Source organism: Sinocyclocheilus rhinocerous, unplaced genomic scaffold (assembly GCF_001515625.1).
Source record: "Sinocyclocheilus rhinocerous isolate Xijiao unplaced genomic scaffold, SAMN03320098_v1.1 scaffold436, whole genome shotgun sequence".
Lineage (NCBI taxonomy): Eukaryota > Metazoa > Chordata > Actinopteri > Cypriniformes > Cyprinidae > Sinocyclocheilus > Sinocyclocheilus rhinocerous.
This window is the reverse complement of record NW_015631718.1, coordinates 317,287-333,618: the sequence shown is the minus strand read 5'-3', so window position 1 is coordinate 333,618 and position 16,332 is coordinate 317,287. Positions and strand designations below refer to the sequence as shown.

General features: G+C 40.4%; 1 protein-coding gene across 1 annotated transcript in view; it reads right to left on the bottom strand.

The window, feature by feature from the left end:
* Window positions 1-1,820: 1,820 nt before the first annotated feature.
* Window positions 1,821-16,332, bottom strand: part of LOC107741884 (neural-cadherin) — a 307,523-nt gene continuing 293,011 nt past the window's right edge. The window contains exons 31-32 of the mRNA XM_016554680.1: window positions 5,421-5,592; window positions 1,821-4,188 (exon numbers count right to left, since the gene is read on the bottom strand). Of these exons, the coding sequence (XP_016410166.1) occupies window positions 3,643-4,188; window positions 5,421-5,592 (718 nt within the window). The 3' untranslated portion in view covers window positions 1,821-3,642. The remainder of the gene's footprint in view (window positions 4,189-5,420; window positions 5,593-16,332) is intronic.

Below are 16,332 nucleotides of genomic sequence, written 5' to 3'. Positions count from 1 at the left end.
TCTCTCTCTCTCTCTGATCATTGCATCTCTTTCTACACATGCCCTTCCACCAAACACATTTAGGCTTTTCACACACATTTGCTACTAAAAGAAAATGTGAGGTGAAGACACAATGACTGCTTTCACAGCCTCATTCCTGTCGCAAACTAAATGAAAAGAGAAAATAGCAATGGGGAAAAATGCTTTGTATTTGGAATTCACACTAGCTGTTTGGGATTATTAGTGGCTGTTGTAGTGTTGTCTTTATATCTGCCAAACTGTTGGCCGGTGTTAAGTTGGGCCACATCCTACTATCTGGCTGCTTAAAAAAAAAAAAAAACCTCAAGAACCAGCCTTACTCATGGGCATAGAGAACGTGCCATAAATGCTCGTAAGAATAAATGTCACAAATTTACTTTGACCTAGAAATGGTGAATTTCATTTCAAAATCTTAATCAAATTTAAATTGCATTTTTATTCTCATATTTTAATGTGGTGTCGAACTTTTGGACTCTACTACTGTATATGTGTTGTGCTTTAATTCTGCAAGTAGGAGGTCATCACTTTGACACTATAGATGGTTAAAAAGTGTTTAGACATTTGACGTTGTAAACAGGGACATTAAATTTAGTATGCTTTAGGATGAATAACAGCTGAAGTATTCTTAAAGGTTAGTCGTCTCAATACATTTCCTTAATCCTCCGTTGTGAAGTTGTAGTTCAGTTGAAATATTCACAGTTTGAGTCTTTTTAAAACGGGAGTTAAACATATTAAATGGTCAACAATGTTATGATGCTATTTTTTTCCATCTTAAGCTCTAAAGTTTAGTGTACGAAAGTGCCTTTCCATTTTTGGATAAGCTCTGCTGCGCTAATGAGTCATGCATTCAAAAGACCTTCAAATGAGTGGCCTCAAGTGCTACCAAAATTTACCTACATTAGATCTTTGCTGCTGTGTTTTTTCTTCCCCAGGATGTTAGATGAATGTCTTTGTGCACAGGTGCATAACCATTTTGAATAACTCTGAAGTGTTTAAAGATAAACATGGGATTTCTTTTTCTGCAAATTCGGTTTGTAGCACGAGTGCTCCTCCGTGTCATTCTGTGATTGTATTATAATATGGTGAAACCACTATTGTTACCTTACCTGTCAGACAATTTACACGTGAACCTTTGCTTCACACAATGTCTCTGTCACAACACATTGTTCCTCAGGAGATGATCTTTATGGAACTGTGTGCTTTGTTTTCATATGCTGGCATTGTTTAACCGTAAGAGTTATTTGGTACAGTTCATTGCACTAGTTTGTTACTGTGGTATTTCATGCAGATGGATAGTTTCCATCAAAAGTGTTGTTTTGTCTTTGGATGTTCAGTGTACATTTCCATTTTTGTATTAAAGCAGATTTGTATGGTGGATGCTGCAGATCTCTGTTACTACAAAATTATTTCTGTCATTTGAAGTAAAATCACAAAGGCATTTTGAGAAATACAGGTCAGAGATTTTAGGCCGCTCTCATTTCATGTTCAGCATTATCCCAAACTAATTACAGCTCCGTTTCCATATAAAATAGGCCACTTATTCATCAAGAGACTTAAAACCCTGCTGTTTCATTTGAATATAGCAGTATTTAACATACAATTGAAGCCGTAACAGAAGAACTCCATTTATTGAGAAAGAAAAAAAAGCAATGCAAAGGATGCAAATACAAAATGTCAATATACTTTTACCACTTAAAGATTAAATAATACATGGGAAAAAAAGCTTTAAACAGAATTAGATCCCTTTATATATTTTTAAAAAGCAATTGCTTCTGTTTAAATATGCACAAATGAGGTAAAAACATTGTTTCACAAAATAGAGTACTGTATATATTCACCACACAAATAAACAGGTGGCCTTGGTTCAAAATCGAAGAGGAATTGGTTTTGTAAGATCCCATCATGCTTCATTCATGAATACTCTCACCTCACACTGGATCCTCCCCAATCCCCTTTCAAGGATGACTCCAAGCGCCAATCCCGTTGGCCTCTTTTGAACTCTATAAAATAGCAAGCATTGCACTTCCAGCTATATTTCTTAGCTTCAACTTGAACCTTTTTTTTTTAATTCTCGTTACTGCCTTTGGAAATATTGGCACTTTTTAAGATCCTTAGTAAGAGTGACGATTTCTCCATCGAGTTTTCCAACTCCCCTGATCCTTTGGTTCACAGCATGACAGTGAGCGATCAGTTCACATTAGGATTAGCAGTCTGATGTCTTTTAACACACTCCTACACGCTGCACTCTCCTCAGCCAGCCTGTCATGCTCCACATACGGCATTCTCCAGAAAAATATAAATAAATAAATAACTGAAATGATAAAAGGAGGCAAAAAACATTGCCTTAAAATGCATAAAATACAAGGTTGGCATTTGAGGCCTCACGGGGGGAGACTTTTAGTTATTCCATTTGCACACACAAGCTTGCCTTGCTTTTCCTTCACCCCATGCAGCCTCATAAAACATGTTACATGGGAGGTGCTCAGGGTCTGAAACCGCTGGACCGCCACTCCCTGAATGCACCTGGTGCCGAGGCCCATTTCTTTCACTGCAGTGCCGAATAATGTGATGGGATACAAGGAGTTATTTATAGTAGAACAGGAAATGACGGTACGGTCGGGTAAGCTGGTTTGGTTAATAATATGATACTGTCGGGAGGAAGCAAACTGGACTGTAAGCTCATTCCAGTGCTGAAAGCTCCTCCAGCAGAGCTCAATATCATGTTTGAGTTGATCACATGGAACAACACACACATTTGTTCATTTGTCTTAATGGCTATCCTTTAGCTTGGCAGACTCTGATTGCTACTGCTCAGTAAAGCGTGAGAGTCAAGAGAGTTTTCGATAGTTTTCAGCTACAGAAAACTTCCATCTCATGCCAGCCACTCAGCCACATTTGTATTCCAGCCGTTCCTTCACTCCTTTTTGGCTAGAAAGAGAGGACATAATTTGTATTCCCAAGGAATGTCTCCTAAAATGCCAAACAATAAAGCTGCTTTGTGTTTCATTTTCCTCAGTGTTTTTCACACATCTTCAGTTTTTTTCCCGCAGACTTCCTCTTTCATCCTCGCATCCGAGTGAATAAAATCTAAGCGGAGGGCTGAGCAAATAGAAAAAAAATCAACAGTATCCAAGTATGAAGTTATGATTGATGAACACAAGTGGCCACTCTGACAGAACATGCGGCAAACTGATTTCAGAAATCGGCCCGTAAAAGGAGAAGGACAAACCCCTCCTAGTCGCATCTGAGCACGGCAGTTTATTTTTCTTCCTGTCTTACTTTTATTTAAGAACATATAGACCATACAGACATATAGAACACGTCCAAAGCGCTCCGCCAGTGTCGGTCCCAAAGACAACAAATGGTTCCACTAAAATCATTGTCATCCGCAAGTCACTTTAATAAAGATGCCACTCTGGGTTTAAAAATTGTCATGACCACAACTTGCTGTGCCTTGGATTAGCACTTCCCATTTGCTGCTCATTGGGAGTCCCAAATGTCACTTGCCAGAGAAAGCCAAAGCGTAGGGATTTTCGGCATAAGAAAAATCCCTCTGGTTTTTAGACAAGTCTTTAGTGGTCTCCCTCCTCTCCTCGTACTGCAGGAACTCTTCCTGGCAGTTCTTTAGAGGTCGCTGCCCTCGGCCCGCTCATAGAGGGCTTTCAGCTTCTCAAAGCGTGGCCCCCACTCTTTCAAACACTCGTGACCTGCCGCCGTTCCCTCTTCCAGCCCAGCAGAGCTGAAGGAACTCAGTGACCCGGCCAGCGAGCCGCCCCCCTCCGTGGAGAAGACCTGCAGGGAGTCAAAGGGCGCCGTCTCCGGGTGCTGGTCGGCATCACGGATAATTTCACACAGGTAGCGTGCCAGGTCCTGGCTGGAGAACGACAAGCTCTTGCGGGCCAGCTGGGCCGCTCGGCTGGGATTCGCAGTCTGGCCTTGAGCCGGAGAGCGGCAGGGGGGTACGTCCCTACGGATGGTGGCGGTTCCTGAGGAGATGGAGGAGGTGGTGGTGGCCGTACCCGCTCTGGAGGGGGGGTCAGGCTGGCAAAAGTGTTGCTGTTGCTGCTGGGAGGGAGGGTGGTGGTGGATGGCTAGCGATCGGCTGTACTGCACCGACTGGGCCGGGCTGGGCTGCAGGGACTTCTGGAGCTCTGCCATGTCATAGGCGTTCTGAAAGAGAGCGAGAGAGGTGAAAATTAGATGCATAAAGCGCTGACAAATAACAAGATCATTAGCATTACATAACGTGTCATTACATTTAGGAACTGGTGGAATAACAACAACGTCTGTCACGAAAAACTGCTACGACTAATAAGCTCACTGACAAAATAAGCTGCTTGTCTGTACTTCATCATGTAATTTATTATCCCCCAAACTGTTAATGGCATTAATCCGGATTGAAGTTGCTAACACTGCATTCAGATTAATACCTTTGTGTGCGTCTTCCTGCACCTGAGAGGAAGAATCCTGACAGACACAGAGAAGAGCACAGCCCGGCATTACACACTCAGTAAACACAACAAAACAAGACACTGGTCCCCTTCTCCCACTGAGCGTCAACATTAATCCCATTCCACCGAGGATGATTCCTCTTGTTATTTAGTAGTGCAGCTCTCGGGGGAGGAAGAACAACATATAATGCCCCTTAAGGAAAAAATAGGCGAAGAGGAGGAGGAGGAAGAGAGACAGAGAGGGAGGTGTGGGTGACACGGGTGTGGGCGTAATTGATTACATGATGAGGGAGATGTGTGAAGCCTCATCAGATGGAGAGGATCAGAGCACCACTATGCATCTGTTAATCATGTAACAGGATTTTACACACGGCAGATATGAGAATAAAAGATCCTGCAACATATCTACACCCACATACTTCAGAGAGATCAGAGGAGCAGGCAGTTACATCAAACAGCCCAAACCTCTTGTTTGGTGGGTTTCTGGAAATAAAAAGCCAAATTTCGAACAAAACAAGATGTCACACTTTCTCTCAGCACTCAGCGAAGCCACTTGTCATCAGCATCAGAGCGCATTTTTTAAATGTTAGAGGTTGTCATAGAGACAAACTGACAAGGGTGCCTCGCTGCGACGGGGCGTCATGACAACCTGTACAAGTTGTCATAGTAACTGTAGATGAATATAGAGAGATTAACTGACACCTTTTTTAGAATTGAGGTCTCGCTTTATTCACCCATACAATCGCACTTCCTATTCCAGTGTTTTGCCCATAATCCCCCAGACCTCCTACGTCATCTCTTGTAGACAGCCACAGGAAAGATAACAAGTAACCATCAATATAATCTACAGTAATTTTGAGCACTCAGTTGTCCTCCTGTGTTGGAAGCAGGCGTCGGATTCTCTGACCTGTGAACTGAAATCAATTTTGGAAACAGAAGTCATGTGCTCACCTGATCCTCCTCCCCGCCGCCCTCCTCATCGTAGTTGAGCACGTTCTCTCGGATGTCCTCCCATCCGTCATGGTGGGCAGACACGTGATACACGCCCTCCTTCAGCCCCTTATAGCTCCGCCAGCGCGTGTACAGGAAAATCCCCAACAGCAGCACTGCGAAGGCAGAGAAAGTGATTGAGAATTACCTCGAGTTCTGATCAAGGATCACTTTAGCCTATTACAATTTGCAGGAAACAATGACCCTGTTCCCAGATCAGGGTGAACTACTTTTAGGCGAGCTGGGCTGTGAAAGCACATCGCCTGGAGTGTCCCTCAGGTCGTGCTTCTCTGGCACTAAGGTGACTTGATGTCACCGTGATGACTTTGTAGACATGGCTTTGATTTGCCACAGACACATTATTTCAGTGAGCACTGAGGCTCGTGTCAAGTATAGCTCGCTGAATCAATCCAGGCACCACTCTGACCTTTAGAGTATATTATCTTGCTATCGAATGCCCAGTACACTTCAATCTGCTAACACTCTATTCTCTCTCTCTCTTTTTGAATCAGATATATTCTCCATTTACCTTCTTCTTTCGTGTGCTCACCTTTTGTGCATTTCATCTCTCACTCTCTTTCAATCTTCAGATCTTTTGAGCTTTTCTCTTTCCCTTCCTACTAATATTTCCACTTCATTACCTCAACAGAGATAATATACGTCTTTGACCCCGTAACTAATTCCAGTTTTAGACTTTCATGTCACAAAGACGTGAGAACCTAACACGCGGTGAAGGGACCATAAAGAGGCAGAGAAAAGTACTGTGTCTGCGAGAAGGTCTCATAATGGCCATGTCAGAGCTTGATGACTGCTTTTGGATTAATCTAAAGGATTTGTGCACTTAACTGAAAGCCTTGCAGCACAATTCCACACCGATACCTCTTAACAGACTGAAAATCACACTCTGACACCTTACAATCTCAATCCTCGCCGGTAACCATGCAACACACAACTGCACATCAACTATCGGCTCTTTTTAATGATTCGTCACGCCGTGTCACCACCAAAGAAAGGCAGATGCTTGGAGCGAAAAGATGTTTTTAGTTTGGTTTTGTCCTTCAATCAGTGCAATGAACTGAGTTCAAGATTTCAATTGTGAGGGTGGCGAGTCTTTGTAATCAAATGCACCCTTTATCAAAGCAGGAACTGTTTGGTGAAATGTCTCATTTGCAAACAGAAAAAGAAGTCTTGGTGAAGGAAGACCGTTTCTGTTCTGACATATGGCATGTGTTGTTGCATAGTTCTGGTGCGTTTTTATCAAGCTTTGTAGAAGACGATGACAAGATGTGCAGAAAGCCATACGGAGTATGTCTATCCAACTGAGATCATTTGTGGAAAAAAATGGCTTCAGACAACTGTGGCATATGTGTGATATACGGAACGTGTGTAAAAATGTGAAATAAGCTACAAAAACTACACTGAAAAATGTTTCACACTTACAAGTTTAAGAGTCTTGCAAGACCATTATTAAACTGTAAGACTGCCCAAGCACTGTATGAGAAAAGAAGGCTGAAATTTATATACATTTATTCCTTATTCATTGCCAAATGTGACTCATTTAATTTCTGTCTAAAAATGGTCATCTTCATTAATATGCCTTAAAATGATGCTGTGCTCCCTCACACTCTATTTATGTATCTCCAACAGTGTGACTTTTCAGTGATTTTTGAATGCATCGTGTGTGGTTGATATTGAGTGAGAAGCTTCTTCATCTGATTCCAGTCAAGACTTCTGTCTCCTCGCTGCCTGCTTCATCGATCACATGACCCTCCAATCTGACCCCTCAGACCCCTCTCAGGACACCCAAGACCAGCCCAGCATCCTAATTTCCACAATGGAGACGATAAACACTGCAAAACAGAAAGGCATTTAGACGTCTCTCTTCTGTTTCTGCTATGGAATAAACCCATGCCTCAATGTGAAACAAAACTCAAACCAATTTTAACCACCTTTAACCAATGGAGAAATGTTTTTCTCTTCAAGCGCTTCACATAGAGCAACAGAGTGAACAGAGCTGTTTAAATATCTATCAAGGTTTCTGATAAACACTGGAACAGAACACGTTAATGATGATTTCTCATGGTCATTACATTTACTGTGTTTCTCAAGGAAAACAATAAATCAATGCTTGGGCAAAGCATAAATGAAACGCATTGTTCATCTATTTAATATATGTGATTATTAATTTAATAGCATTGACACTCTCTGAAAGAAGCCCCGAATTTCTTCTACCATACAGAAAAACACAACGGATGAGAAAGCAATAAAGGCAGGTGGTAGAGAAGAAAAGATAAATCAATGGGCAATAAAAATTAGTTACACAGTTCTCTATAGACAAGATTTTGCTTTGTCCATCTTTCTGTTCTCATTTGCATGGTCTCCTTTAACCTTTTTTTCCCCCCACTTTACCACAATTTGGGAGTTATTTATTAACTAATCAGATAACTATCCATTCATGAAAAGACCATGTGAACATGTCCTCCAAGATGCATTCAAGATGAGTATTCCAATCACTCAAACCTCAGGAGTCTTGCCCAAGTGTAAATGCACCTGATTGCTTAGACCACATATGAAAACTTTACTCCTACTTTTTTATGTTTCTGTTCTCTCTTTATTGCATCACGTTGCAGCTATTTTTCTTACATGATCATATTACAGATTCTAACCACATTAGATAAACTGCATACAAGTGATTTGTAATACAAAGATTGTGCTACATATAATAATTATCCACCACTTTGACAAAGTGGGTTGTTCTGTCATGCTCTATTTTTATACGTCAGTAAAAAAAAAGAGAAAAACAATCAGTGTGTAATGCTTAGTATTTTAAAGTGACAGTCTTACTATCTGGTTTCCTCATTTAATAAACAATATCCCATCAATTGTTTTATGGTTTTTATCCGATCACACCTCAGACACATTGGAATGCAGTTGTAAATGCAATCCAGCCAAAGAATATCCAGATTGGGATCCAAATATGAAACAGTATACAAAACCATGCCAGGTGACGAGGTCCGTGCACCTTCTGGTCATTTGATTTTCTACTTAAAAAGCGTAAAGAGAAATGAGAAACGGTTTGATTTTTGGTTTCTTTTTTCGGTTTGTTTAAGAAAAGGAAAAACAAAAATTAAGCTAGATTTTTTTGTATTTTTGTTCATAGGTAAAAAATTTGATTATGCCTTAATATTTGTTTTTGAATGTGTGGGAGGCCTTGAAACGCCCCTTTTGCCCCCGATCTTCTATACAACACCCAGGGGCGGTTCTAGGATTTTATCCTCAGAGGGGCTTAGCCCTCAGAGAGACCATTAGATACAAAGATAGAAATGACCTAAATAAACTTACCAGTGCTTGTGAAAACTGTATAACTATGAAGTAAATATACAAAAATACCTAAGACAAGTTATGTTTAGTTAAGACAAGAGCAGTGAGTTTTTCTCTACTTTTCTTTTGTTGTTTGATTAACATTAGTAACATAAGAAATGCACGGATCCGTTGACACACATCCGATATTTTCTTAACTGTTTATGTTTACTTAAGATGTTATAGACTGTTTACTTGTACACTCGTCAAGACAGCCATTCTGACATTTTGTGTGTATTTGCTCAAGAAGACGAAAAATAGAACTCGTTACTTGCGTGGTGTTTTCTGCTACGTTCACACTGCGAGCCTTAGTGCTCAATTCCGGTTTTTGCTCAAATCTGATTTTTTTTGTATAGCTGTTCACTGTTGTTTTAAATGTGGTCAATATCAGATTTCCAGTGTGAACAGATCATGGTTCTGAACTGACCCACATGTGCAAAAGAACAATACGAACGGGGTTGCCAGGTTTTCACAACAAAATCCGCCCAATTTCTTCTCAAAACTAGTCCACAACTAGGGGGAGATAAGGAGGGGGGATATCGAGTTAGTGGGGTTGCTTTAACCCATGGAGTTGAAAAAGTAGGCCAAATCCAGCAAATTATGTGCAAGCAATATGAAAATTAAAGACAAGGATATGACAGAAGAGAGCAGAGTTTTGAAACTTTTATGATACGAGCCCTCATGTTTTTCTTGTAAATAGAGTTGAGTTCTGACACATCACTGTACTTCCACTGACTACCTTTCGCAACTGTCTTGATAACTTTGGGTATGTAAGATCTTTTAAGAGACTCCCATGAGCACAGAATCGTGACGAATGTTGATCTAGAGCAGGAGTCTTCAACTAAAATTGCTTGAGGTCCAGTAATGAACCGTCCTCACCAGCCGAGGTCCGGACAATTATATAGGCCTACCTAAAAACTTGAATTGACGGTTTTTGCCAGACCAGGGTATCTACATATTTAAGCTCATATTTAAAGGGGTCATATGATGCGATTTAAATTTTTCCTTTCTCTTTGGTAAAAAGACAGTATAAATCATTATAATCCGTAATTATGTCCCCACTGGATGCAACAAATGCCTCGTTTATAATGGGTTTTAATGTTTTTGTCTCGTCGCTCCGGCCGGACAGGGTATCACAATATGGTAGGGACGTAACATTTCCGTCACAAGCTTGAGGTATTCGGCCAATCACAACGCACTGGATAGCTGGCCAATCAGAGCACACCTCGCTTTTCAGACCGATGAGCTTTGTAAAATTCTACGTGTTTCAGAAAGGCGGGGCATAGAGGAAAAACAATAATGTACAGTATGTGGAAAATAATGTGTTTTTTGAACCTTTAAGGCTTTTTTAAGACCTGCACAAATAAAATTAAAATGACTGTAAAAAGCATGATTTAGAGTTCAGATACAGGTTTTCACAAAAACAGTTTTTTTTTTAATGATTAACTTCACATTTCAGCCTTTAAACCATTTTTTTAAGAAAATGGAGGCAAAATGATCAATTATTATATTAATTTAAACAATTATCAATCAATTATTATAGCCTATTAATTAAATAACAAATATATATTACTGTCTTAATTGTTTACATTTTTATAATGCATTATCTTCTTGTTGATTCACTAGTTACATTTACAACACTGTGTGTTTACTGCATAAAAACATGGGTTGATTTTCACATTGGTCTGAACAAAAACAGCAGATGGGCTTAATAAAAATGCAAATTAATTCTCTGCCAGCAAATGGAATTTGGAATTACAGAAATATAGTGGTTTCTCCGGTAACGGCTGTACACAATGCAGCGCAGCAGCTGCCTTTGAAACGTGCAGCGCTCATATTCAATGAAATAATATCATTGTGCCTACACCGGACATGAGCGGCGTGGCTCTTTCCCCTCTGAGACAGATGGGAATCCGCATTATGAATTACCTCGATGATTGGCTTGTGTTAGCCAGATCGAAACAGGAACGCATCGCTCACAGGTTACTGTTACGCAGCCATTTTGAGTAGCTTGGGCTAAAAATCCATTTAGCCAAGAACTTTCTGTCTCCCATCCAGTGAGTCATCCTCCTGGGGACCGTTATCGATTCAGCCCAGATGCAGGCATGGATTACGCCGGAACGCTCCCTGACAATTCAGCAGCTAGGGACGTCATTCAAACTCGGAATTTCATGTCCCCAGAGTTTTTCAGATGATGCTTGGCCTTGTGTCAGCTGCTACCTCTGTGATTCCTCTGGGCCTGCTTCACATGTGGCCCATTCAATATAAGTCCATGTACCGTCCCACGCTTGACGTCTTGTATGTTTTCATTTCAGGGTAACCCAGCACTGCATCAGAGCTGTGGCCCCTTGGAAAACATCTCCCCTGTTTCAGACATAGTCATGACAGATGCCTCCAACTCAGTTGGGAGCACTGTACGAGGGCAGACCGGCCTTCGGCTCCAGGTCAAACCTGGAGCAACGCTTGCACATCAAGCCTTGAGATGATGGCAGTTTTTCTAGCCCTGAAGTCTTCCTACCGGCCTTAAAGGGGCACCAAGTCCTGGTCCGCTCAGACAACATGATGGTGGTAGTCTTTATAAATCACCAAGGCAGTCTCAGGTCACGCTCCCTTCACAGGAAGCAGCGACTCCTCCTTTTATGGGCACAGTGCAATCTCCTCTCGCTGAGAGCAGTTCATGTGCTGGACAGACTGAACCAAGGAGCGGACATGCTGTCCAAGGGCAATGTAGCACCAGGAGAATGGAGACTACATCTCCAAATGGTTCAAATGATCTGGTCTGTCTTTGGGGAGGCAGAGGTAGACCTCTTTGTCTCAGAAGACAGCTTTCACTTCCCAATTTACTTTTCGAAGCAGCGAGGTGGCATGATTTGGCAACCCTGGCCCGAGCTGTGGAGCCTTTGTGTTTGGCCCCTCGACAGGAACGTTTACAGCTCCCCATGAGTGTGACTAATACCATTTAGGAGGCTAGAGCCCCATCTATGAGATGCCTCTATGCCCTTAAATGATCAGTCTTTTCTAAGACCCGTCCTCTTGTGACGTGTCATCCATGTTAATCTTTTAGCAAGAGCTGCTGGATAAGGTGCACACCCCTTCCACGCTCAAAGTATATGTGGCAGCCATCACGGTGAATCATGCACTCGTGGCTGGCCAGTCAGCTGGCAAAAACAACCTTGTCGTTAAGTTTCTGAGGGGAGCTCAGAGACTTAATCCGCCTTGTTCTCATACTGTGCCGACCTGGGACTTATCTATAGTTCTCAGGGCCCTACGGTGCTATAGCCCTGTAAGACTTACAGTGTCCTATCGAGGTGAGGGCCCACTCCACCAGAGGGATGGCCTCCTCCTGGGCGTGGTCCAGTGGGATTTCTATTGGTGATATCTGTGCGGCCGCCAGCTGGTCGTCGCTGTCAACCTTTACTAGGTTTTTCAACTTAGATGTCCCTGGCCTCCAGGCATGGATTTTGTCTGCTTAATTCACCTAATCCCCTCTGAGAGTAGAAAGGGTTTTGCTATGTTGTCCCCAGCCGGGTGGCTTGGGCCTCATAATTAGCTTGTGCTTTTTAGGAGCCCTCATTACGGGTGCTCCGGGGCTGGGCTCGCAGAGCGGCTTATTTCTGCATTTGCTTATAGCACGGCGCTATTGGATGCATTCCCCATATGCGTTCAACGCAACGGGAGAGACCGTTCGATAGGGTACGCTCCGGTTACTAAAGTAACCTTGGTTTCCTGAGATAAGGGAACGAGTGCTGCATAAGCTGCCGTGCTATAAGGCTGCACGCGAGTCGATGGCTGTTGCTGACAGTCGAAAGATTCTGACGAATGGCACTCTGAGCCGACTTGTATAGCAGTTTGCTCCTCCCCTTTTGGCAGGTTAAAGCTCCATTTATTCGTGCAGGTACACCATGTGAACAAATCCGGCTTCAGTATCAAGAATAAACAGGAGTTTCCCCCATATGCGTTCAACACAACGCTCGTTCCCTTATCTCAGTGAACCGAGGTTATGTTAATAACCGGAGCGACTTTTTAAAAATCTTGCACCACTAGCAGACGCAGGATTCTCGTGAATAACCTTGGCTTGCCTGCTGCATCTCTCCTATTGAAAATAAGCTGAGATTGCGGTTGCCACCTAGTAGACGAAAGGGGCATTTCAGGGCCGTCCACACATTCTAAACACATATTAAAGCATAATATAATTTTTTACCCATGAACAAAAACATGAAAAATTTAGCTTATTTTTTTCAATTTCTTGAACAAAACTAAAAAATGAAAATCAAACTGCTTCTCATTTTTCCTTTATTTCTTCGTATGTAGAAAATTAAATGACCAGAAGGTACACGGACCTGACGACCACATAGTCAGTTTTTCAAATTCACATTTAAGGTCCCTGGAAGGATGCAGACACTCTCCACCTTCAAATGCTTCAAATCAGTATGAGCATGAGACACTGACATTTACTGCTATCATAACATTAACTAATCAACACAGATACACCAGAGAAAGATACTAATAATAATAAAGGTTACATACTATCAAGCCAACCATCCCCATGAAAAAAAGAAAAAGAAGAAGAGAAAAAAAAGCCTTAATAAAGGTACTAAATAATATCTTATTGAACATGTAAAAATGTAGAAATCTTTGTGTGACTGTTAGTTGAGACAGAAAATGTGTATCATTTGCTCAACATAAAAACAATAGAAGCTGATGAAAGCTTTTGATAGAAAACAAATGTTTTCTTCATTCTCTCTAGGTTTGGAAAAACACAAAACGTTGCTCAGCTGCATTTTAAGCGGTTCATCTTCATAAATTGTAATTTGTTTAATTTAGAACTCAGAACATCACGAATCTCTGCACAACACATCAACTCAAAAGGTAAATTAATTAGTCTTTAGTTAAACTTGAATACTGGACTGTAATTTAAAAAGGAAATGCTAGCTCAGAGCATTTAATTTGATGGTACTGAGGAAATTCAGGTTAATAAATTGCACTCAGTATTTTAAGACATGACACATTTCTTACATTCAAATATGACAGTTGTATTCATTAGGTGGCTAATTAAACAAATGGCTCACATTATGACTTTTCTTCAAACTGTGGTTAAAAATAATGAGACATTCTCGTTTACTTAAAAATACTGCAATTATCCATTTATAATCTGATAGCATATCTGTATAGCTTTCAGAAGCTTCACTAAATAAATCTTGCATGAAGTACATGCTTTATCATGTCAGATCTGTATGTGTGACGTGCATGTAGTACTTCAGCATACTGTCTGTACCCATTTTCTCAAAAATCATTCATTCAAAACTGACATAATGCACCATTTCAAAGAAATCACATGCTATTGAAAACATTATTACTATTCACACCTTAAACTGCTTTTGAACACCCAAAATGACAACTGCAATGCAAATTATAGAAACTTTATGGCAGTTTTAGAACACATTGTGTCATTAAATGATAGATGGCAATGACTAATGATTGGGAAAATAAAGATGTGGAAAATAAAAGGACAAAATTTGACAGACTTGGTTTAGTAGAATGAGAAAAATACAGAAGTCCTGAGGTCTAAATGTAGGTGTAAAAAGTCTTATGGGGCATATTTTTTAATCTCTGAGCAGATGTCACCAAAATGCATGGGAAATGAAGATGGGGTACTGACACTTTACTGAGAGTCTCTTAACTGAAAGAAACTTTTCACACAGACATTAAAAAAGGATCCCATGAGAGTCACAGAGAGAGATTGTAAAAGAGCACTATAAACCATAATCATTCAAGTCTGTCTTTTGAAGTTATGATGGGTGATTTTTCCCGCAGGTGAGCATCTACACTGTGTGAATGTCAAATCTGCATATCAGCATTGCCATAGAAAGACTTGACAATCCATGTATAATAGAGGACAAGTGAGGCATTTCCACAGCGGGTTCTTTGGACAGAGTCAGTATCCAGTGTTGAGTATTCTTATGATATGTAAATTAACAGGTACATAGCTCTAGTTAAAAAACAAGGTACAACAAATGCTACCATGATAAATAAATACTTTAAGATAATTATTATTTTTATTATTGTTATTGTTGCAGTAATTAGTGAGTGAGTAAAATTATCTAAAATGATTAATGTTATTGTCCATGATAATAAGGTTTTTTTTTTTTTTTTTATGTATTTATTTAAATTTTTGGTGTAAAAGATGACATTGTGACCTGTAAAATTAATTCATAAGTTTAAAATAGATATATACTGGGGCGAAAGACTTTAGTCTTAATTGCATACAGAGTCACATGATCTCTTAGGGGCCATTTACACAACAAAACTGAAAACTTTTGATGTGTTTTGGCTGTTCGTTTACATGACAACGGTGTTTTGGAGGCCTGAAAATGCAAACTTTTGAAAACGGGTTTCCATTATTGTCTCGGTGTAAACAAAACATATATTTTTGTGAAAACGATGATGTAAAGCGTATGCATATTATATACGTGTTTGTGTAGTGTTTCTTTAAAAAGTGACATCATCAACTGGCCTGGCATGCACAGTATGGCATTTTAAGTCGTTTTCATGGATCCATGTGACCTAGGGATCGTTTTGACATGTCATCTGTACGGGAAAAACACAAAGGAAAAATGTTTCCATTTTTTTACATTGTTGTATAAACGTACCCTTAGACACCACAATAGTGGAATAACACCCTCAAAAGTAGCAACCACAAGAACAATCCAAATCCTTCTCCTCCTGTTTAGAGCACCACATTTCCCTATTATCTGCTCCTGGAGTTTAACAGATGGACCTTTTCCCTCTTTGCTGTTTCTGTAGTGATATGCTAGTCAGCAGGGGCTGTTTTTCAGTGGGGAAGAGTGAGGCCTGACTGGTTACGTGGAGGCGTAGTGTTAGCACGGTGTGCTAAACCTATTAACCGCATTACAGGAAGAAAAAAAATCTTCTTAACACTGTGCCGAAGCCTTTCATATGGCAGAGAGAGCTTGAACCATATTTCTCTGACTCGTCGCTCGTCTCCATTTGGAATCGTTCCAAACCGACAGGACGGAATGAAGAAAAACAAAGAAAAAAAAAGTGTCCCACTTTTATTAAGTGGCCCTAACACCTGTGTACTTACATAGTAACTAGATGTGTACGTAGTATGTAACCACAGTACACATTGGTACATAGTATCTACAGCGTTATGGGTTTTACTTTATTTTTGATCAAATAAATGCATCCTTGCTGAGCAGAAGAGATTTCTTTCAAAAAAAAAAAATCTTACTGACCCCTTTTTGAATAGTGGTGTATATTGTATAATTTATTTATAATATATATTTTAAAAGCATGTATTTGGCCCTTATAACAGCCCACATAATTAAAAAAATGTAACTGAATGCCACTTGACATTTATAATATTTGATTGGACTGGACTTGAAATATCATTAGGCATCATTAGTTTCCCAAGGAGCATATATAACTTATATATAATATATATGAGTGTTAAACTCTACACGCGCTACAGTGAACGAATGCTGCATTCTAT